Raw genomic sequence first — 25,382 nt, 5'->3', positions numbered from 1 at the left:
GCCAGTGATCTCTGGATTAAAATGATTATTTGACTTGTCTGCATTTTGCTACTTTTACGTTTTTTAAATATTTATTCCCTTTATTTTCCTAAATATATTATGTGTAAAATTAATATCTAGAATGTAGAATGTATAAATCACTCTAGATCCATGTCCTATAGAAGCATTTAAGATAGTGCTATCTCTAGGCTAAAATATCTCTCCAGAATAGTTTCATCTCCTGGCACAGAAATCTGACTGAAGCTGCTACATATAAATCCACAAACCACACTCAGTGGCTCTTTCTAAGGCTATTTGCAGAAAGTGTGCTTGGAGATTTGTCAGGTTTGTTGGTACTGATTCCTTCTCCAGTGAAATTACTCAACAAGAGCATTTTACATCAGTGCTAATTTTGACTCATTTCTCTTAAGATCCCAACATAATGAATATATAATGAAGAGAAAGAAAAAGAAATATGAAATTCTATTTTACTGTTCCTCTTTGTCAGATCTGGCCTTGCAGTCAGAGGTATCTTTAAATGGTTCTACTTGGTGTCTGCTTGCAAAGCATGCTCTGTGAGGTGTTTAACAGTAGGAAAGTTAAGTGGGTGCTAGAGAAAATTTCTATTGAGTGTTTTGAGATTACTTCTTTTATCCATTCATTTTATCTTGCTGATAGTACCATTTCACTCAAATATCAATAAAATAGCAGTGTATAGTTTCATTCATGTCAAGAATGCTTTTTAAAACTAATTTTAATGGTTTTCATTGTCAGCGTGACTATGCAGATTCATATAGAGACAATTTTGGGGAAGGACAGGTATTTGACTGAAAAATAAAAAAAAAAAAATTCACAAAAAGGTGCCATGTGATTAACCAGGTGCTATGTCTGGCAATGAGACTGGTGCTCTGAAAAGTTTAAATTTTAAGAGAATATTGTTTTGAACAAAATAAGACTCTGTAAATTTTTGTAACTAATTATGTTGCAAAACCTCTCTAGTACCAATCAGAATATGTTCTTGAAGCTTTATAAAAACAACCAAACATTATACACCATTTTTATTTAATACATTTTTCCAGTGGCTACAGTTTAAACATTGCAACATTTTGCTAACTTTTGGCAATGTAAAAGTTAAGTTAGAAAATGTTAGTTGGTTTCCTTTGCATAAAGAAAGAAGTGGGAGAGAAATGGCACAAATATCTTTAAAAATATTATTTTATTGAATCATAGTATTATGAAGAATTTCCTAACTTAATTTAAATCTTAAAAGAAACTTTTTGCTAAAAGCAAAACTGCAGAAGAAATGCCATTTCCTAGATATTTTCATGGATGAACATTTCCACAAACGTGACTATGTGAATCTTGAGACAGACCATATTGCTGGGAATCTGTTGTAAGTGTGATCTCTTAAATTCATTACTTTGCTTCCTAAAATAAGAGACAGCTATGTAAATTGCAGCTATCTTTTTTATAGAAAAAGAGTTTGAAATGTAATACCTCCTTAAAAATATTTTAGATGCTTGCTGAATGTAATTCCCAGATAATATCGAAACCGAAACTTCTTAGTGTACTTTAGTTATAACTCATTCACTGTGGTGTATGCTACAGTGAACACTACAATTCTAACTCATTCAGTACAGTGAACGCATGTCAGTAGGCCTTTGGAGTTCACTATGTGATGGTAAATATTAAAAAAGCCATGGAAAAATATCTTTAGGAAATAGGACTAGGTCTAAGTCTTAACATTATTTACTTCTCTGGTTCTTTCAATTTTTCATTTGTAGTTTCTTTAATAGAAACCAAGCCATAGGTTCTGTATTTCTCTGCTGTGCTATTGTGTTATGCTTTTGTTTTCTTCAAAACATCATGCAGGTTGAGTTTCTTGTATTTTGTTTTAGCTGAAGTCAAAACCAAGAATGACTTTGTTTAGATACTTGTGATGCCATGAAGATTTTTGCCTTTTCTTTTATACCCGTTATACCTTTTTACAGCTTCTGTATTCCTAGTGCTTTTTGCCTACATTCTTGGACTTGTTTGTCAAGCTAAGAGACTAAACATTTTAGAAGCTTCGTAGTTAGGGATCAGTGTGCCCCAGACCCCAAGGTCCTCTCCAGAACACATTCTGTAAACCAAGATAGAACCGTCCAGGGGAAGGTTCCTTGGGGAGGGGGGCTCACTTGAGCCTCTCATTGGGGAATCTTTGATAGATATGCTAATTAGTAAGACCTATAATGTTATACCCAATGTTGGGGGGGTGCATCTCAATGCACATGACCTGGATGTGTGCACCTAAGGATCCTTACAATAAATACCAAGGTAAAATCCCTTTTCCCCTTCTAACCGTGTCTGACTCTTGATTTTAAGACCAGGAAAAGGCATCACTTGTATATCACAATTTTAGATTAAAGTACTCATAATTTCTTTATCTATACTCTTTATGTCGGCATGCTTATTGCACTGTTAATTTGGAAGATGTCTAATCAAATACATGTAAAATTGTAATGTCAACAAACAAAAGCCACAAAGACAGAACAGTTTATAATGGCAGCTGCAGGTGTGTTTGGGGAAGATAAGTAAGATTTTCAGGAATCTTTAATGGCTTCAGGAAAAAGATTTTTGGATTTAAAACAACACCACCACCCCGAAACCAAGACTTTTGGTAAGTTCAAAGGCAGCACATATAGACAAATTTATAAAATTGACTCTTAGTTTTGAGGCAGAGTTGGTAAGGATAAATGCTGTCGATTAATGCTTGTGAATGTCAGCAGGTGGCTTCCCTGGTCTAGAAATCTAAGTTGATGCTACTGGATTGCAGGGATAAAATAAACCCTTTTTGCATTGTGATTTGTTTTTCAATTATTCCATGAAATTGGATTCATAATTCTTTGTTGCTTTGCACAGGGAGGACAAAGTGAAAAAACTAAAATTCATCTTAAAGCCGAAAATGTATTCAAGAAAGTTATTTACAGTAGTGGTGAACTACTGGTATGAGGTTGAGTGCTCATTTTATTGCTTATTGTCACAAAAAAGGTTACGTTTATCACAGCGCCTGTTGCATGCCACAAGTTAAATATTTTGTACTTTAAAAAGATCAGAGATTCATTATTATTAACCAGTTAACTGCCATTTTTATCCAAATAAAAATTTGTTTTATAGTTTTAGAGGGATAGGAGAAGTGATGAATGTCTTTTAAAGCATCTAAGAGTTTCACGTCACTAGAAATACAATTGGAATAAACTTTAAAATGAAAAAAACCCTTAAAATACTGTTTTCTGAGTGAAACGAAGAAACTCTTTAACCATGTGAAAAAATGTTTTTTTCACGAGAGATAATTAAAAACATATTTTCACAAAGAAGACAGTATGGACTTAACTGAAATTCCTTCAGTTTTGTTTTTAAACAGATTCATCTTGGCTCATATTTCTGTAGCTCTTGGATTTGGGTGAAGGTGCATCAGCACTGATCTTAAGAGATTTTTTGAGAGAAGATTTTTACAAGCAATCTAAGCTCATGCTGTGGAACAAATAGGGTGAAGCAGGCCATTGTGAGATCCTGTTATCAGAATCCTTTTTTAAATTACTTTATTCATGGCAAAACAAATTTTAATATCCTGAAAAATCTGTTACTATAAAACATGAAGCATCTTGCCAGATATTCAGGAAAGTAACTTTATGACTATATTTTATATGTGCATGCATAGACTTGTCTTAGATTGTGTTGGTTTAGGGGACAACATAATTTTATGTTTTCCTTCCAGTTTTGATTTGTAGTTGCTTTGAATAGGTACATATTTTAAATACTGATACTTGAAATGTTACTGGCTTAGAGGCACAAATGAATAGGACAGTGAATTAGACAAGGTGGAAGCATGCAAGCTCTTTTAGAGTTAACAATGAAGAAACTAGAACTACCTACCTTTATGGTTTGGGGAAAATGCTTGATGTAATGGGGGTGGTCAGAGGATAGCACTGTGAAGGATGCCTATGAATCCCATGGTTTGAGACAGTTTTAAAAATACTTCTGTATGATTAATCCCATGACTATTTTCACTCAACCTTTGCGAGGCAGTTCTGGTTCTGGACTTCCTCCAGCTAGTGAATTTGTCCCCCACACTTCTCCCACATCAAGTTGAGGGCTTCCAGGACAGGAGCCATACTCTTGGCAACTGCTGCTATACCTTACAGTGCATGCTTTGGGCCATATCCTAATGTCAACAGTTTTGTTATCACCCCTTAGGGATGCTACCATGCCTGACAGGATTATCTCCTGTAGATGAACCCAGTGGGTTGATTCATGACCTTGGGTCACTAGAAATCATTCTCTTTATGACAGGTTTCATATTAGCTATTTGGGACTACCTACTGAAGTGCTGTGGTCTATTTCTTAAAAGTGTCTTGTAAAATCAGTACCTTTCTATGGCAAAAGGCACATGCTCCTCTCAGCTCAAGCTGTTTCCTGTTGTTCCAGGGACACTGGCAGCTGGTGTTCACGCTCTTGTATGTGTTGCTGTTTGGAACACTGGAAATGTGCTGTGACAGTGAAACAGGAGGTGGTTGACTGTAGCTTGTCATCTTAGCAGGCAGGATAGTAAAGATCCAGGAACTGAATTTTCCTAAGTTTTTATATTAAATTGTCACTAAATTTCTGTTTCCTCAACAAATCAACATATTGATTATTTTTCAGACCCTTCTTCTAAAAGAAGACATAGAGGATTAAGTAGATGGAGAGTTTTGGGTTTTTTTGTCCACATAGAATTAAGGAAAAAAAAACACCGTTTCTTTTTTTTCCCCAGAAGATTGGTAGGTTTGGTGACTTTTTATGAGAAGACTGTTTATGAGGCTTCATGTAAAGTCAGAACATATTTTTTATTACTACTTTTAGGCAAGTAGGAAATTGCTCAAGATCTATTCACAGTGAATGGTAGATAAGGATAAGCACCAAGAATAACATCCTGGAATATCAAGTTATTTGAAGTACATCTATGTCATCTCCATCCTTTTGAATAAAAGTCTGTGGCATTTTTGGATTTAATGGTGGAAGGAAGGCTTAGGTACAAGAAGCAAATGCAGCTCTTTCTGGCTCAGAGCATGAGGGGAACAGTACATAAACCTTGTGCAAGAAGTCAGATCATAGAGTCCATGCTTGAAGCATACCTCATTGCTGAAGATATGTATGTATGCTGTTCTTTTCCAGTTTTGAGGTACACTGTGTTCACAACCATCATGCCAGAAAACCAAATAATCCACTGGACTGCAGCTGACTTGGCAGAGAATAACTGTAAAATTGAAACTGTTTTCCCTCTTGGCATCAGGAACTATCAGGAGGAAAAGCAACTGCTGCTTAAATCCTCTTTTTTTTTCTTTTTTTTTTTTTCTTTTTTTTTTATTTAGCTCTTGGGAAAATTAACACCCTACTTAAACCTGCTGGTGTCTGGCATGACTCTATAGGCTGGAAATCCTTTTGTTAATGGGTCTCCTTTCTAAATTATAGTCTTGCAGCTCATGAAAATTGTTGAAAATCAATCTGAACAAAAGATTTCCTAAACTCCATTTCATCAGCATCAGTGTCTTCATCAAGTTTTTGTGGTAATAATTTGACAAATATTACCATTCTGTTCTTCATTGGAATTAAACATTTGATAGATTATTGGTGTGATCTTTGTAGAATTGAATTATGAGTTTACAAACAAATCTGTATGGAACAGAGATATAAATAGGCAGTCAGTCAAATAGGAAAAAATCTTGCAACACATTACATATGCACTACAAAAATCTTTTGTTTTTCGGAGATTTGTCTGCAAGTATGATTAATTCATAATCCTTCAAGATTCTAAAAAAATATTTGGGGGGGGCATGGTTAAAAAATTTTTATTCTACCCTTCCTAATATTGCTGTTGCTCTTTAAAGCATGACATAAATATTGTTCAGTTGTTTACCATATGGTCTAGAGGGCTGTAAAGCTTTAAGTCAGGTTGTTGGCTATGTGCCAGTTTGGACAAATTTGGAGGAAAATATCCTCTGATAGAAGCCAGGTTACAACCACTCTTCTCCTACCAGGTTCAGGAAAAAAGAAATTTTCCTTGGAGGAAAGTGAAAGAGGTACAAACTATTTATTTAACAAACACGCAGGAAAAGGATAATAATGCTAAATAATAAAACCTCTCGCCATGGAGAGAAACCTGGGAAAATTTCAGATTTCTTCTGTAGATGTAGTCTCTCTCATCCTTGGAGCTGGGTCGGTGTGGGCCCACCTCTGTGGCCTTGGTGGAAAATTCTCCCAATGTGTTCTGATGTTGAAGCAGTCCAGAAGAGAAGAAGGGAAAAACCAAAGTCCCAGGAAAACAAAGTTCAACTCTCCATCTCCCTCTGGAGAAAAGGAGCTGAAAGCTGGCTGAAAAGCAAGAAGGGTGCTTCCTCCACTCTTGCTGCTGCAGAAAAAGAGGAGTGTGTATCTGTGTCCTTGAACAACTGTTTTGAAAAGTTCGCTTGGTTTTTTCTCTCCCCCCTCTCAGGCTCTGTTTAAAGGCACAAAAAAGCACAAAATTAATTTCTAGGGATAGAGCAGTGATAGGGGATACACATCATAAAGTCACCCCAAGACAGTTATCATCAACAAGTGGCTTAAAACCTTGTCAGCAAAGTATTTACTGAAGTTTACAATCTTGTATCTTAACACAAAGTTAACATAAATCCTGGCTTGAGTCTTTTGGGCTGCAAACATATTCAGGATTATCTTCACCTCAAATTCCACTCATTGTTGCATAGTTGGCAGTCTCCAGAAGACTTAAACTATCCAAATTAACTTCACACTGCTAATAATTGTGCAAACCCACCACATAACAGTTGGGGTAAAGCAAAATGGTTTTTTCCCCTCTTAAAATGGTTCCATACCTACAGCTTGCACAACGGAAATGTGTCTCTGTGTCTCAGTTCTTCTGCCCAATGACCCATTGTGAGCAGAGTTAATGAGCCACTGATGTCTCCAATGAAGTAGCTGAGGCAAACATTGATTTCTAATGAACCGTCGATGATGGGTGACAACCATCATGACCAAAACTTGAATGCATGGCTTGACAAGGTCTTAAATATCAAGCAATTAATTTCACTGGAGCTACTCTACTGTTGCCCACTACCCTTGTGGCTTCTTTTTTTATCTCACAATAAGGCCATATAAATCTGAAGCTTTATAAAGTGCTTTTAATTGGTCATAAGTCAGCTGTCTGGAGGCATTGTTCACTTCATTAGATCATTATGAGAGTGTAATCAATTTTTTTGTTTGAACAGATGAAACAGATTCATTCTATAGCATACTCTTTTTTTGTTGGAATTATTTATAGAAGGGTACAAACTAGTTTTCTTAACCTTGGTGAGGCTGGAGTTAAGGGGTGAAGTTCATCTTGCCTAAAATTTCAGCAGAAAAAAATTAACTGTGCATGACTTTCTCACATATCATTTGGGAAGGTGAGTATACATTGGGCATTATTTGGTACTAATGACAGAATTAATTTGCTCCTTAGTGTTGTCTTTAAAATGTTTCTTTTTGCCTATACCAGTTTTCTCTGTAACATAGTGTTGCCCCATGATAGCCCTGGTTCCTCTTCTTCCTGTCTTTTGACTTTTTTGGGGTAAACATGTACCATTCCTTCACCTGAGCTTTCATCCTAGAATCTAATCATGTTAGAATCTAAACTATAACGTTCCTTTCTCCTCCCCTTAGCATTCCACTTCTTGAGATTCGCTTCTGTCACATTGGTAATCCTGCTGGCTCTTTCTGATACTAGAAAAACGTTCTTCACCCAGAGGGTGGTTGGGCGCTGGAACAGGCTCCCCAGAGAAGTGGTCACAGCACCAAGCCTGACAGAGTTCGAGAAGTATTTGAACAAGACACTCAGGCACACAGTGTGACTCTTGGGATGTCCTGTGCAGGGCCAGGAGTTGGACTTTGATGATCCTTCTGGGTGCCTTCCAACCAAGGATATTCTATGGTTCTATGATTTCCTCAGGTTTCACATAATAAGGTAAAGACATGAAACTTTCCTGGTAAAATACAGTTGAGAACTGGACTGCTGCTTTTCCTGAGTGTTGCTGACCAGGAAGTCAATCCCTAATTTGTACCTGTTGGAAAGGCTTGAGCTTGGAATGAGAATCACTACTGCCTGTGCTTGTAGAATTGATAATGTCACGCTGATTGATGTAGGAGTTTTTTGGTTGCAGTCAAATGATTGGGAAGGAGCATCTCCTCTCCCCTTAATCTTTGGCTATCCTAACAGAAAAAGTCCCTCTCCAGTTTTGCTAATGATCACAGATGGGTAAACCTGTCCTTCAAAGTTGCAGAATGCTGGGAAAGCTATCCCTTGCTACAAAGTTATGCATTCCTATGGTTGGGGGTTTTTTATTTTTCTTAAATATAGTTGTTAGCTATGATTGGGTTGCATGTGGAAAACTGAAAATGTCAGAAAGTTGTAAACTCTGACACTGTTGTCTGAAAAGTCTGAAGCTACTCATTCTCTCTTATCTTGCAAACACGAGTTCTAGGGGTTCCTATGTCTTCAATTACAGGATTTCTCATTATTTTCTTGTATTTGGCAGTGAAGGAAAAATGATGCCCAGGCACCTGTCACATCATCTAATTTCTCGGTCTTCTAATAGACTGCTTTGTTTTTCATCTTTCCACATGGCAATATTTGATTTAGTTAGGATGGGCTCATTTTTTCATATCTTTCTAGGACCAAAGCAGAGGTACTATATTTGGTGAAGAAATTACAGTTGAAATTGACTTTTGCAGCCAGAGGAAACTTGAAAAATATCAGTATCAAAGGATTGGTAAGAGAAAGGTCAGCCAGAAAGTAAATTACAGCTTTAAATAATTGCTGTTTAAAAATACTGAATAGTAATCATTCATTCCAATTACCAATTATTTTCAGCTATGAGCCACAATTACTTGAACAAATTAATGTTATACTACTTATAATATGTTTCTAAAAACAGCTTTAAAGTTTTGGGTCCTGATTACAACGTTCTTAAATAGAGGCAGAGTGAAATTAACCTGATATTTTTAATATTCCTATACTACACACAGCTCTGTCTTTTGGCTCATATACTATTAAGACTGAAGATTATTACTTCTGAAATGGAGTTGTAAAGATCAAAATTGATTATAAGTGTACTAAACCAATTTCAGAACCAGCTGATGGACTTCTTTGGAATAGCCAAAGAAAGGGATTTGAAGATTATAAAACAGTATAATATACTCTCCCTTACACTTTCTTTGCTCACACATGCACTGTTTTTTTCCTGCCTGCCTCCCACCCTCCAAAAGTTCTTTATCCCTTGTATATTGGCCAACCCACATAGGGTATCTTGTTGAGTCTGAAGTTGAAGATCTTTTTTCACTCCACTAAAACACATATCTGAGTTTGAGACTACTCTGAGGCTTATTTCTTTCAGAACTTCAGTCAACTCTAAGGCACAAGAGGAGCACTTGGACTAAGTAATATGCAATCTAAAAGTGCTATTTATTGGTTGAAATAATTTCTTGAAAAATATTTGAGACATGGGTTCTTGACTGAAAGACACAATGAGGCCTAATATACATAGGCTTGAATTTTATCAGTCACAAATCTAAATGTATTCCTATCAAATTAATTCTTTGCATAAATACACTTTATTCTTGAGAACTAGTCTGGAAAAACATTTTATGGTCTCATTTTCATTCATTTGTCACTTATGAAAAAAAACTCATGACAAGCTTAATGAAGCAAAATTTGAGTTCACCTTCTTGAAAAGCAGGTTTTACAAAACAGGACTTTTTTCTTCTTGTCCTTCATCTCCAGGAAACACCAGCTAAAATTTAGAAGAGAGAAAGAATACATTTTGATGTTGGATACCTCTTTTGTGGTGTAGGTCAGTTAACATACAGGAAGTATCACTTTTAAGTACTGGGGAGATTTACTAATACTGTTTCCTTCTAGCTACTGAAATGAATGTTTTCTGTTTCAGATGACTTAGAAAAATCTTGTTGTTGGCAGACAGTAAAGAAGTACTTAATGCAACTGTGCTTCTAAGAAATATATAAAGGAAAGCTGAAGCTGTCATTTATAACAAAGTCTGTATTCCAGACCTCAAAAATAACTCAGAAAGGAGTGTGTGCTCTGACTCAGGGTATGGATATGCAACTCTTCAGGATTCAGAGATTAATGGTAAATAAAAGGACCAGTTAACTTAATACCACCTTTTCCAGTGTTTTATTAATAATAATCCTCCTATAAAACATGCATTAGAACTCATAATGATGCTCACCAGATGTCTTTTTGCTGGTCAGAAAAGTAAATGCTAACTCTTTTTTTTTCCAATAAAAGCAACATGTAAAATGAAACAGACACAAAAAGCACAGAAGAAAAATTGCATATTGGGGGGTGGGGGAGAAAGCAATTAACTTGAAAAATGTAGAACTGAAAATTAGAACATAGTTTGGCTAAGTTTTCCACTTGGTAACTGTAATTAAAGAGAACTGCTTGTCTTATTGAAGCAATAAAACAAAATATTGTCTGCTTAGCAAATGACCTTTAACTTGCAAAAATATGCAGTTCTGAATGCAAATGGAATAATAGCTTGGAAGAAATTAAATTTATTTCCAATTTCTACATTTTGTGTGCACCCTCCTGCATTCTTAAGTCTTTGAATCACTTCTAAGTGCACTGACAAGACATTTGTTCAGAATACTCACTGCATCATCTTGTACACGATGTGTTGTAATATAAAATCTGCAATTCAAAAGCTGACCTTGCAAGGTAAGGTCAGGACAGGCTGTAGATTTCCCGATTTGTGTGGATTCAGTATTTTTTGTTACCTATAGACAAGGTATTAAGGAACTGCTAACAAGCATTTTTGCTCTGAAACTGAAGAAGCAGCTGTAGGATCTCAGGCTGCTCTGGCCTTGGTTTATAGTATTGCTTCTTTTTAACCCAAGTTTGGCAAAAATAGTGGTATGATTAGTAATACTTTCATAACATTTATAAAAAAAATGCGAGAAAGGATATTTTTCTGCACATTCTGAACTGACACATCAGGATTTAGCTTTAGAGCTAATACTATACAAAGACCCTCAAGAACCTAGTGCAATTTCTTTGTGTGGATTTAACTCCAGACTTTTAGACAAGGAGGTTGATTGTGATGGCAATGAGGCTTGGCTGCAGGTAGTAAAGGAGAATGTCATGACCGTGCTGAAACATACACATTTGACATAGATGAGTTCTTCCACCCAGAAAGACTGGATAGATCAAAGCAAAAGCTTGCTTTTAAGCCTTGTTTTTGGCCTTCCCAGGCTGTTACATCCCAGAATCCTTTAATGCTCATGAGTTTATGGAGATCCTACCATGTGTATTAAGACAGTATGAGGCATATACTCATAACTGTATAATGTGGCATCACGTCTGATTCTAATCATCTGACCTAACCTGTGCAGTAGTGTACAGTCCTTTGGACACAAGAACCCTTACTCATTGTGTTACTAGATGCCCCTTTTGAGTGTTTATTCTCAAATGTTGTGTATGTAACTTAGTACGATAGGTATATTTGATGTATCTTGTTGCGTTGTCATTATTTTTATTCAAATTCTTTATGCGTAAAACTCCAGTGTAGAATTGAGTTGGAACTTCCAAAAGCAATTAAATGTAACTGCTTGTTTGGAGTTGGAAGTAATGCAGTAGAAATTCTTTTGGCTAAGAATAGAACCAAATTTGATCAAGATAAATGCATATTATCTTCTTTTCAACTGTCAGTCTATCACTAGAGTAAGATTTCATCAGTAAGTATTACTGGTAATAAGTTAGAATTTGGAAACTTTATTTCCAAAAAATACTGCATAGAATTTCTTTCAAATATTTCAGTGCAAAAGTTTCGTCCTTTTTTCTTTTGAAGTTTTATTCCATTTTACTGTTATTTGGGTTTATATTTTCACATTGTATACATATTCAGTGTGAGGTATTCAGTAGAGCTTACATAGTCTGGTCTGAGTGCATGTTTATCATGAATTTAAAAAATTATTGAATATGCTGCATTACATTGCTTCTGAAGACTTAAATAGTATCTGGATTTTGTGGTTGAAATTACCGTGTTGTGTTGAAATGACTACTACTTGAGTTATCATTAATACCTGCCTTGTCAATGGAATCTAAATTGTGTTTTATTTATGCAAAGAGTGTTCATATAATGAACAGTCATGATGCACATAATTTGTCTACATTCTGTTAGTCTAATAGTCTACACAGATAATTCCAACTCCGTTCTTAAATACGAAAGTTTACTTGGTCTTTCAATAGAGAACAGTTCTGTACTGATAACAGAGGTCAGATGGAATTGCATCAGAGTTCTCTCATTTGTTCTTTGATTCATTACTGGGTAAAATGAGTTGCCCTGAATTTTTTTTTTCCTGTGCTCACAATTCGAAATATTTTTGTGCTCTCAGCTCAGTATATTACTCAAAGGAAACTGAATTTTAGCAGAGACTTTGGGAGCTTACCACTTGTGGTTGTGTTAATATATTGGGGGGCAGAAGTGGGAATTAGTATTTCATGTGGAGCCATAGCTATCTGGAAAAATAATTTAAATTCATATAATGGTTTTGAAAATTAGGAGTTTTTTGAAATCATTGTATAAAATTCAGTCAGTCTGTTTTCTCTACAAAATTAAAATGTTTGTGTATATTTATTTGTGCATGTTCATGTAGCTACAAGTAATTCTTAGCTAAGATGATCAAAACCTCTTACATGTGTTTTTGATTACCATGTTCTGTATAGTTATGTATTTCTCTGATACTGCTAAAAGTCATGTTCTATCCTGCCTCTGTGCATACTGGAGGCTTTCATGGTCAGTGGTGATGAACTTCCTCCTCTTCTGACCTCTGTAATAATAATTCCTCCCAAGCTTATTTAAAGTCCATAGGGGGCAAACATTCCTCCTTCTCACATAAGCTATGAGGGGTATTGCAGGAGAAGAGAAGGGTGCTTTTTAAGGTGTCTAAGAATTGCTGGTTTGAGGATTGCTGTATTCTTTGAGTATACCCTGTGTGTTACATTACTTGGACAACTTTTATTCGCTAGAAAATACTGAAGAGTGAAAGAATGTTTACTTAACCTTGACATAAAATAGTGATGTTGTGCCAAAACCCAAAAAAAATACACTATCAAAATAAAAACAAAATAATTAAAATTATATTTTACAATAAATATGCTCTTGTTTCTGAAGCATCCCAGCCAGTTTCTGCCTTTCTTTTGGAATAAACTGGAATTTTAAATTACAGGTTTTCTTTGTTGTAGGTAAGCTACCTTTTCCTTTCCATCTGATGAAAAGGAAAAGTCAGTAGACCAATACTGTTCTTATTTCTATGGCATCTCAGGCTGGAAATCCTTTGCTTTTTGTTTTTACTAAAAAAAGCATTCCTGTCTTCTGCTATATTGTATGCTGTGACATAAAACATGATTGAAGAGTTTTGCTTCCTTCCATGTCCTCAAAGTTTAATATTTCTAGAATATTTGTTAATTAGTATAGACTCTTCTCCAGGTGATACTATAATTATGGAGTAGTTTACACCTTTTAATATAACATTTTCTAACTTGAGGTTTTTTCAGATTTTTGATGTTTTCTTGTTTCTTTCATGTCTCTTCCCAACAAGGACACTAGTTGCAACAAATACGTCTTCTGAGTAAGTATTAACCATTTTGACTCTTTATTCAGCCCATCATTTAAATTTGAATGTTGATAATTCTTTTAAGCCTATAGAAAATGAAATTTATCTTTAGGCTCTGCACTTTATTTCTTTCTGTATTCTAGCTAGGAACTTGTACATGCATGCATATGTCATTGTTATTTGGACTGTATAGGTATGTCTTTGATGCAGTGGTGCAGACTGAAGCGGTTCCATAGGTGAGTTCAACAGGGCTTCAGAGCAATAAAACTAAAATTTTAAGCAAGTTTTGAATTTTTATGAAGGAAATGTAAATAGTAGTTGTGAAGAGTAAATGGTTCAGTCCAACACAGCCTTTTCACCATACATTTTAATTATTTCTATTTAAAAAGTCATAATCTGAAACATCAGTTTAAAATGTTTTATTTCATATGAATAGTTGCAGAATAAATATCAGTTGTAGGCTTTTTAGCAACTTAGTTTCAAAACATTAGAAGCAACTGCCACTGCATATTTTGGGGGAGAGTTAATAATTTTCTGGCATGCTCTTATCATTCTCTTAAAAGTCTTACAGCATAAGGAACATCCAACAAAAACATGATTCCATATTTTATACTACACTTGCTTACAGTTTTTGAATTCTTTTTCAAAACTCAGGATATTTATACTACCCAAAAATCTGTTTCAGGTTTGATATAACTAAATGCTGACAGTAACACAGATAAAAATACTCAGAAACAGTACTTAGTGGCTATGCTTTCAGAAGTTTTTTGTAAAAGGTCGTCAATAGCTATTAACAAGTATACTTATGTATGTCAGAAACATAAAATGGAATTAATAGTTTTCTTCTGTTTAATGTGCCTGGATGCTAGTAACACCAAGACTATAAAATGAACTTCACAAGTCATGCAATGCAGGATCACAGTAGAGGAGGTAAAGATCATCTCTACAGTGCAGATAGTAGGGGAAAACAGAGGCTGTGGTCTGCCTAAAAGAGGGGAACAAATCCTGGTTCAGCTGGGTATTTTTTTTTTTTTAAGAGGTCATTAATATATTATTTCTTTTATGTTCTTATATGTTGACTTTTCCCACTACCCAATTACTATTTCATTAAATTAAATTGTCTGGGGATAACAATTGCTTTTCGTCAGAACCTTTTCATTAAGACTGCTTTTGGCTGACTACAGCTGTAGGCATTCATCAACTTGTAAATGGGTGAAGGGAAAGGGAGTGCTTCTGAAAGAACTAAAGAACAGAAAAGAGTCCTCCAAAGTACAACCCAGTGGTCAAAAGCCAATTCTACTTACCAGTAGCTACAGCCTCAAAAGCGGTTCATTAGAATTTACATTTTAAGATGCATGAGTTCAATGGTTTCATGGCATTGGGTTTTGAGATTATATTAAATGCTGCTCACTGATTCACAGCCACCAGCTACCTAATTTTCTGATTTAAAAATTGAGTGAAATTTTGCTGTAAATTTTCCTCCACCAGTTTTTGCAGCTGTCTCAAGTATAAACTGGTGAGTTTTCTCTGCAGTTTGTAAGACATCTTCAATTCAAGAAGATGTACAATTCAATTCTGTACAACAGAAGTTTTTCTTCACATTGTAAGGAATTTTGTGTAGATACAGGAAGAACTAAGAAAAGGTTCAGGTAGGGCATGGGAGCACGCAGGGCCAGCCCCTATGGGTTGCAATGTTGCAAAAACATTCACTTGTAGGCTATGCCAAGCTAAACCTCACAAAATGAAAAGGGAATACTAAATACTCTAGTAACAATCAAAGCTGTATAGCCAAGGCCAGCATTCATACCAGAGAGAGGGTCAGTCATTTGATTTTTTTAAGTATTTCAACATACAATATCACCTTTTGACTTAATTGTGAGATTAATTTGCTGCACTGTTTTCACTACTCATTTTTTTGTTTTAAACTTCTTGAAAAATAGATTGCTCCAATTTTTGTGAAGAATTTTTTTTGCAGTTTTGTTGGGATTCTGCTATGTAGTGTTTGTTTTAGCTGGGATATTTTGGGAGTTTTAACAGACTTCTTTTCTGTGGAGTTAAATGTAGTGAGAATGAAACGACCCCAGAGGTTTCTAGAGAAGCTCTGATTGCACTTGCATTGTGTCCGTGATTAATTTACATGTTTTGCCTTAAAGGGTCACCACTGTGATAGATGTGACTGTGTTCAAGGTTGTGCCTAATTGCTTTATCTTGTGTTACATGGACATTTCAAAGTCAGTGTGGGGAGCAGAGGGACCACCAGAATTTTGCTTTCATTTACAGATTTTAACAATCATTTATAATTGTAAAAATAATCATTAATAAGAGCAGTAAATTATTATCATGCAACAGCTTTTCTCTGATGATACCAAGGTCTTTCTGCTTTCATAATTATATATTTATGTGCTCCTGCTTAGCTACATAGAGAGCTCAAATTAGAATTCCAGTTATAGATGGCCATTCTGGAGTTTATGTTTAATTTTATAGATTTCATTATAATTGTATTTAAGGATAAGTGAATTTTTAATTGAAACATTAGGACTTCTCTCTAAATTTAGACACAGAATTATTCAGATGCTGAAAATCTGGTGCTTCCTAATGAAAAACTGTTAAGTGCGCTGTGTCGAAATGTTTGCATTTCTTGGTAATATTTTTGTTATAGTACTACAAAAGAAACCAAGAATTAGGCTCTGTTGTGTTGGGCATTGTACATAAACAACATAATAGATAATTCTGCACTCAAAAGCTTTTATTTAAACAGACAAGATAGTATGAGGGGCAAAAGGGCTTTGATGAGCAAATAGATGTTGATGCCTTTCCTTGGTCTTAAAATCAAGAGTTAAACATGGTTAGAAGGGAAAAAGGGATTTTACCTTGGTATTTAATAAAGGATCCTTAAGTGCACACGTCCAGGTCGAATGCACCAAAATGCACACCACAGTGCCCACCCACAATAGATCTGGTCTAACATTATAGGTCTCACTAATTAGCATATCTATCAAAAATTCCCCAATGAGAGGCTTGAATGAGGGCCCCCCCCCCCCCCTCCAAGGAACCTTCCCCTGGATGGTTCTATCGTAGTTTACAGAATGTGTTCTGGAGAGGACCTTGGGGTCTGGGGCACACTGATCCCTAGCTACGAAGCTTCTAAAATGTTTACTCTCCTAGCTGAACAAACAAGTCTAAGAATGTAGGAAAAAAGCACTAAGAATACAGAAGTTGTAAAAAAGGTATAACAGGGGTATAAAAGAAAAGGCAAAAAATCATCATGGCATCATGTGATTGTGTGATAATGGAAGAAGGTCTGTTTGGACTCTGTGGAGAGGCTAATGAATTTAGGGCTAGCAAGTGGGTAGAGGCTTAGTGAGAAAAGGATAAAAAATGATTGGGGGGAAAGACATGAGGTGAATTTGAGTTAATTTGTATTGTGTGTATATGATTTTATAATTCTGCCTTCCTCCATCCAATGTTGTATGGGTTTTTTTACCTTTTCTTCTTTTTAGGAAGCAAAATACAGTAATTCAGGTAGTGAATAAACTTGGAGACTTTTTGTTCTCAGATGAAGTGTGTGAAACAAGTCACGTAGTTACTGGGAGTCCTTGTCATACCTTGAATATTATGCTGGGAATTGCTTGTGGATGTTGGATTGTTTCTTATGAATGTGTAAGAAATGCTTTTTAATTCTACTACACAATAAATTAATTTTGTATAGCTGAAATATCAACCATGTTTGTGTCCATATTACATACAATATTGCCAATGTTAAGATATTCAGGCTTATGTAGAGTTAGTTCAATTAGATGAAATTTGTCTGTGTGAAGATCTGTTAGTTACAGTTTTTCAGTGCTTAATTTAGCCAAAGTATTTCTGTATTGTACCTCATTATGTATTTTAGAAAGGCCCAAGGTCTTATCTCATGGATGAGAAACTCATGTCCCATGCATTATTTTTGGACAGATTAATTTCTGCTCAACATTAGCCAACTCACATTATTCAGATTGACTTTTTTATATCCTGATATAATATACTTCTGTTATGTTCTGAAACATTTATTGTATTCAGCATTGGTAAAAATGAAGGGAAATTCTTAGATATTTTGCTGCAAGTGGGAAAAAATGTAGAATAGAAATAGTAGTGACTGGGTGGGGAACTTATCTGTCAGCCCAGCCTTAAGCCATCTCAACTGCTCACAGTAATAATAGAGATTAACCACTCAATCTGACATTGCAGATGACTGTTTCTCAGCTTTCCTCATGTTTCCAGAGCTATAAAACATAGATGTTGAAATTTATATGGAAATAGCTCTTCGTCTTATACAGAAAAGAGTTGTTGAATAAATAAATTTCTTGGTTTCCTCTTTCTTATAAATACTTCAAAATTTTCTTGTTGGGTAGAAAATAAACTGCCGCCTTTTTGTTTTCAAGATGTCTGGCACTTACCAGTATGAAGCTTGTCCTATGTGATATATATGTAGTTATCTGAAGTTGTTGTGGCATACTTCAGGTTTTTCAGAAATTCTTGGTGATTAATTTCTCTTGGAATAGAGGGTTTGCATCTTTGGTCACCTTAAGGATCCAGTAATGTGCCTTTGTGGCAAAAGAAGACTAATAGTATCCTTGGCTGCATTCAGAGGAACATATTTAAGCAGGAGGTTTGGAGAAGAAAATCTCCACAGACTCATTCCAGCCTACTGTATGATTCCTTGCATCTACTAAATAAATACACTGAATTATCCATCCCACACTTCGCTTTGTATGGAGCATTCAACAAGTCACAACATAATTGCTGTAAATTACTTTTTCATAACAGGGTACTCAAACATGAAAGCTGCATTCTTCCTTGAGAAAAAGCTTCATATAACTACTATGATAGCTAGAGATGGAGAAAACTACTACAAAATAGTTTCCTGTCTTTGTACATAAGGCAGTATTTGGATAATCAATTTTCCAACAAGTGCTGTCCTAGAATTTCATTGCCCTTTTTATGCTCTGCACTTCTGTGAACAAATGCATGGTGAAAATATCTACCTATGCTCTTCATAGACCAGTATAGATTGGAAATGTTGTCCTCCTGTCTTATTACCTTGTAGACTCATCACAGGATCATCTGTAGCCCTCAGATAATACCAGTAAGTTGAATGAAATTGTTCCAAGGATTAGTTTTTTTCCTGTAGATGTTATTGGATCAAATGCTGATGCTGCTTTCACTCATTTTATTGAGCTGCTATTTAAAGTTCTGAAATTAATGGGAGAGACACATGAGAAAGAGCTAGAGAAGAACTCCAGATCTCCAGATCAAAAGTTCATTTAATCCTGTAGTATCTGCTTATCTGGAAGATTGCTATTTTTAGTATTTTTAGAACTGTGCTTATATCTTTCACCAAGACTGGGTCCAACTTTGCCCATAAATGTCTATTCCCTTAATTAATTAATTAATTAATTTCACTGAAATAAAACTGTGCTTTGAACTTTTTTAAAAAATTATTTCTTAGCCTGGTTAAATCATTGAATCATATCATGCAAGAGCATTATTGTCTTATTTCTAGTTCTGTCAATGGCATCATTTTGCCATCTTTTTACCCAAATTGGTTAACTAGAAAAGAGAAAACTGAAGCCTTACCTAGCCAGAATGAGGAATTCAGTAGAAAATTTTAGTCAGGAAAATTTTATTTAAGAAAATAATCATCTCCTTTTATTGATGCTGCATAACTCAATCCTTTAAATGTAATGAATCCTACCATTAATATTCTCACTGATAAAATAGTTCAAATTGGACAAATAAAATAATCAATCAATCTGGAGAAATTAATAATACCTTTATAACATGGTATCCCTTTTGAGCAGTGATGATTGTCTTTTGGAAGATGTTTATCAGCATTTTAAGAAGCTGTTTGCCTCTGCCTTTTGACTTGTAATGTGGAGGTAATTTAGGCTGAAGGGTTTTTTTCTTCTGAGAAAAACTTAAAATGTTATTTTTAAAGATGGATGTTGGAGAAATACCAAATTTAACATCAGACATTTAATCTTCATAGCACTCCATTTGCGTATTTCAAGATGAATTATTCAAGTACAAATACCATATGATCATCATTCAGTGTGCTAGCTGGATAGGTAAGAGATTTTGAATAATAACTAATCACATGGTGTGTTTTCAGACCCTAGAGAACCTGATGTTTGCTATACCATTTCCTATATGTTGTGAATAAAAGAACATAGCTGATATGGATATGCAGATGAAAATTCTTCCCCAAAGCTAAACTTGTTGCTGTATAACCTGCAGGACACTTGTTGGAGCTCCATGCCATACAGGTTGCGTGCTGCCAAGTTAGACAAAATAGCCCATACTTGAGCATGAAGTAACAGATTAATCACTTTGATTCTAGAGTCCAAAGCCAAAGGAAAATATTCTTTAACTTTGTAAGAAGTCCACAGAAAAACTGTGCTTTTCCCACTCTTGTCTTCCCCCCCCATATCCTCCTAACTTTGATTCTCCATGACCAGCAGGACTATTCTACTAGAATCTGATACATTCTTAATATCTCAGTGTTATCTTTAATTTTCCTAACTTCCGATACTCCTATATCCAGCATTCATATCTGAGCCTTACTGTACTGCTTTATCATTACATTTTAAGCTAACTCTTTTGTAACTGCACCTTTGAAAACTTCTAAATAGCTCTTTCTTCTCAATAGAAACACTGAAAGAAACACTGAAGAATTTCAGTTGAGAATAATATTGCAAATCTTAACTCCTATTTGAATTACATGAATCTGAAGCTTTTTTTGGTGTTGCTGTGAAAATATACTGGTAGAAAATTTGCCAGAGTCAGAATCAAACTTTCAGTGACTTGGAATGAAAAGCTCTTGTCTTTGTTTTCATGAAAACTGAATGTTTTAGTGAGTGGTGACCTAATTATTTACTGCAGGACCTGTTCATGAACTCAGCATCTAATTTTCTTTTTATCTAGGAAAGTAGATACGATGCCTTTGTACTCACTTCCAGAACCATGATAGACAAGCATTAATCCATCTTTTGTTAAGACAAACAAATTTCATTTCTAAACAAAATTCTGTAAATACTACAAGGGTTGATAGAGGTCATGGCTGTAGAATTGGCCTGGAAAGTGAAATAGGATTACTTAATCATAACTAATCTTTTGGGTTTACATTTTAATCTATTTGGGTTGTTTGCCAGCTACTTTTGATACAAACATAATTTTCGTACTATAAGGACATGATGTATGTGTAATACAGCATGGTACATCTGTTCCTGCTCAAGTTTATTTATGAAGAATTTATTTTAATGTAGCATGTCTCTATGAATTTTATTAAAAGTTACAATTTTCTTGGTTCAGTTAAAGTTGATTTATATTGTGATTAAAAGAGAAATTACATTAACAAGTTTCTTTTGTGTTCAATAAATATATACAGCTATAAGTATAAAGCTAAGAGGCTTTGATATTCTTACTGTAAATTGTTAAAAGTAATTGTAAAAAATGTACACAGGTACCACCCTAAAATTTCTATTTTACAATCCTAAGTTGCAGTCTTAACTGTATGTTTTTAAGAAGTTACCATACTTTTCTTAGCTGAACACTGCAGTGCATTATTAGGTTTTGAATATTTTTTAAAGGTCATTGATTTATTAATGTGCTTAACTCTTATTTTCATGTTTGGTATGATATAATGACTAGAAATTATTTTCTCTTTTTTTACAGCTGTTGCATTTTCAAATATTTGATTGTTCTTTTTTTAAAAGTAAACATAATATTCTTTGGATGTTTTGTAACCGAGTTTAGCAAGAAGTCTAAAGATATGCTGCTTTTTATTATCAGCAAAAAATCACTGTTCATTTCCAATAGCCTGCAAGATTGGACATCTCTCCTCACAAGTCAAACATCTCTTGTCACATCACACAAGGCACCAGCTTTTGTAGAAGTTCACATTAGAGGTTATTGGTGTCCCTGGAAGTCATCAGGCATAAGACACTTTAGACTGAAAACTATAGAACTTACTTAGAAAATAATTTTTTTATGAAAACTGAGCTTGAAATTTACTTCTTGTAGCAACAGATTTGGGGCAAAAGAGCCCTTTACAGAAACTTATTTTCTTACATACAATTAGGCCATTTTATAAGGTTTACATTGCTAGTTCATGATCAATCTGTTCAGCTTAGAATTTTCCATTTGTGAGCTGTAACATTGTAAAGGATAACTGTACCATGCTTAAAATATATAACGACAGTTTTTATCTATGGGGAATATTTCATAGACTTGCTCATGAATTTTGTGAGGTAACATTTTATAATTTAAATTTAAACTGCATTTGCATGGCAGAGTATTTCAGTTATTGTGAATCAAGCGTGGGAAAAAATTTGAGGCACTGATGAAATTCAGCTTGTTCTAAGATGAATAAGACAACTGTTTAATAGTGCATGGCTGTGCTAACAGACTTCATCTATTTGAAATGGCTAGAGAACTATTTAGGAAAAATATGAGAGAGGTAGAATTATCCTAAAACAGGGATTTGCTTTCTGATAAATTCCATATATCCTATTTTGGGGGGTATATGTATGCTTCTTGTTCAGTTAGCTTAGCTTGCTCTAGGAACAGCAGGGTGTCCCACTGCTGGTTGGTAACATTTCTTTTTTTGGCTCCAACTTAAGGGGTGCCAGATGGCAACTATAGAAGAGATATTGTGAAGCTCAAATACCTGTAAAAGGGAAAAGATGTTGAATTGAGTGACAGTGGACAAACTTGGCAAAGAAGATACAAGTGTTTTACCTCTCTGAGAAGCTTCATGGCTCACCACTGATAAAACCAATAAGGAAAATAATCTCATCTTCCTTTAGAATGGGCTTCAGAATTTAGACTATCTACAAATTAGGAGTCCTTTATATGACTCGAGGGTGGAGCCAATTTAGGACTGTGTCTTTTTCCATTTTCCCATTAAGACAGTGCTTTACCAATTGAGAGATAGTATTTGAATACTCTCCATGGGGCTTTTAATATTATAGTCAACCAACTGCAAGTTATGATAAATTGTTCTGAAGAATGTTTTGAAAATCAATCCGTAAAAAATGCTGGATGGAGTAGTTTGGGGAACGTTTTGCCAAAAAAAATAATAAAAATACTGTATTTCAGAAATTGAAAATACAGCCATTTTAAGTTGTTTTTTTCTGTTAAGCATTTGGTGCTGGCCCTGATGAGAACAGAAGTCTGCAAGTAGTCCACAGTTTTAGGATTACTAGCCTCTAAAGATCATATTGATCCAGTGTTTCAGAGCTCAGTTGAACACAAATGATTATGTATTTTCTAGAGAGTCAGTGTTCTGCAGTCTTTTTTTGCTCTAGAGTATGACACTGATAAAGGAGGATACCAAGGAGAAAGAAATTGGGTTATTCTTGTTTGCAGGATGATTTATATATGTAGTGTGGATTCTATGCAATAGTTGCATAATCCTTGTCAGTAGTAGGGATCCAGTATTGTTTGACATCTTCATTTATGATCTGGATGATGGGGAAGAATGCACCCTCAGCAAGTTTGCAGATGTTAGAAAACTGTGAGGAGTATTTGATACACCAGATGGGTGTTCCTGTTCAGAGGGACTTTGACAAGCTGGAGAAATGAGCCAACAGGAACCTCGTGAAGTTCAGTGATTACTGAGCTGAGAGAACAAAACTGATATATTATGACTTTCCTTTTCAAATTTTTGCTCTATGTATTGTGATTTTAAAATAGTTGACTCACACTGTTTTAAAATTTAATATAGCTATCCATAGAAGTACGACTGATATTTCAATGGTTTGTTTTAGTTATAAAATTGGTATCTTTCTGATTTCTTGATTTTTCAGCAAATCATTTGTTTTGGGTAAATGAAATAGCAAACCAACTATTGTAACAGCACTGTCACTTCTAACTGCACATTCAAAAAGTTTATTTTAGAAATTTTAAGCTTCTACTTACCACTTATTTTATTTTAGGTTCTGTGGTCTTTGGAATTAGGCCATTGGATCTCAGAGGAGCCATATGAGCTTTCATCCAGCTTCCCTGCGGCTCCTGTAAGTGTAATGGTCCTTTAAGCTTGTGAACCTTCTTTTGTTTATCTGGGAAATGATTTGTCCTCTAACTAGGTTTTGTGAATAAGAAAGCCTACTAGAAAAATATTTTTTTAAAGCAAGTACTGTGAGGAGTTATTTTCTTCTTCGTCCACTACTTTTTGAAATGTGTGCAAAACCTTTGGTACATGTGGAAAATGCAAAATATTGATTCACCAATTAACACCTGAATAAACCAGCATCTTATTGAAGTATTAATGTACTTTAATTTTATTTCTATCTGTACCTGTGTACAAACTGGAGAGGCACGTTATTGCCAAATGGGAAGATTTTCAGGTCATGCAGGTCTCAATTTTTTTGGCCCAGAATTTACTTGGGCAATGGAAAATTACTGTGGTCTTCTAGAACTGCTAAGTAGGAAAAAATGAAGCATTTTTCCTGCCTCTAATAGTCATTCTCAAGTACTGAAATGGGAACCAGTGCAAAAGTGAGTATGTGGGGGCATGATGTACCTGTGTAGACCTCAGTCCACTTCATGTATTGTAATTGATTAAACAGGAATTTTATTTTGGTTTCAAAACAAGTAGAATTCTAGTTGGTTACTAGTCAATCATTCCAATAATTTTCCCTCTACTAAATTCATGTCTGCAATTTATTTCTCAAAGTTTCATACAGGCTTTGAAGAAAGAACAGTTAATGGAGTATGAAATTTATTTTTACTGTAATTTTATTAACTTCTGTTTAAGATTCTTTCTAAATCTATAACTCAGATAAATTTACATATTCAACATGAAGCTTTATTTCATGATTGTAAGTTGTATGTTCTCAAAGTTTAGGTAAACTTTAGCAGTTATTCTCAAATAAGCCTAAAGAAATTAATTATTCATTATAATTTCATATTTTTTCTAAAAGGAGAAAGTAGATTGTTTTATATATTCAAATAGAGTAAGAATGGTAAAAGTGTGAAAAATAAATAAGAAGCATGTTCTTTTTTTTCCCCTTTTCTGTATTTCTATGAAAAAATCAACACTGAATTTCATGTTAAGTTGCTTTGAGTTTTCTGTTTCTTTTCAGACTACCTTGATTAATAATAAAGTATGCTATCAGTAACAATGTACATAGCATTCTTTACAAGTGATTCCTCTTGGGGCTGTTTTTTAGATTCCATTTAGAGGTTTTATTCCTAAAGCAGAAGTAAGCAGAATTTGAGAGATGGTGAGAATGTAAAATTGAGGGAGGTTAGGGTTGTGCTGAATCACTTCTATTTGCAATCTGCTGTTCTTGCAAAGGAACAAAGTTGGTGTCCAAGGTGGTATTTCCATTACTGTTCCAATCATTCCCTTCTTTGGTCACTCTCATTTCTTACTGTAACAGATACCTTATTTTTTTAAAGATGCAATTATTATTTGAACATGAATGGTGGTTTTATTTGCTTTTTTTCCCTTGTTTCTTTCCTAAAAAGTACTTAGGGAAAATGGAAGTGCATTCTAGTTTCACATGCTGTTTATTTGATTACAGGAAGGAATTAAAAGTAGAGGTTACCTTGCTGTTATGTTTTAATTGTTTGTACCAAGTCCAAAGCAGTTGTTGCAGCCTTCTGTTTCCTTTTATTGCCTTCCATCTGACATGTCCTCCTGTTGCTTCACTGTGGCATTTGGAATTCAA

The 25,382-nt window shown here is 34.8% G+C and overlaps 1 protein-coding gene across 2 annotated transcripts in view; it reads left to right on the top strand.

Moving 5' to 3' along the window:
* MCPH1 (microcephalin 1) overlaps window positions 1–25,382 on the top strand; it is a 53,703-nt gene that overhangs the window by 22,295 nt on the left and 6,026 nt on the right. The window contains exon 10 of one of the 2 annotated variants that reach the window (XM_039569169.1): window positions 23,643–23,720. In XM_039569169.1, coding sequence (XP_039425103.1) covers window positions 23,643–23,692 — 50 coding nt within the window. In that variant the 3' untranslated portion in view covers window positions 23,693–23,720. Of the gene's footprint in view, window positions 1–23,642; window positions 24,737–25,382 lie in introns of those variants that run through there. The other variant, XM_039569168.1, reaches the window with a different exon arrangement.

Source organism: Corvus cornix, chromosome 3, assembly GCF_000738735.6.
Source record: "Corvus cornix cornix isolate S_Up_H32 chromosome 3, ASM73873v5, whole genome shotgun sequence".
Lineage (NCBI taxonomy): Eukaryota > Metazoa > Chordata > Aves > Passeriformes > Corvidae > Corvus > Corvus cornix.
Note: the sequence above shows the minus strand (reverse complement) of the source record. Positions and strands in the feature narration are given on the sequence as shown.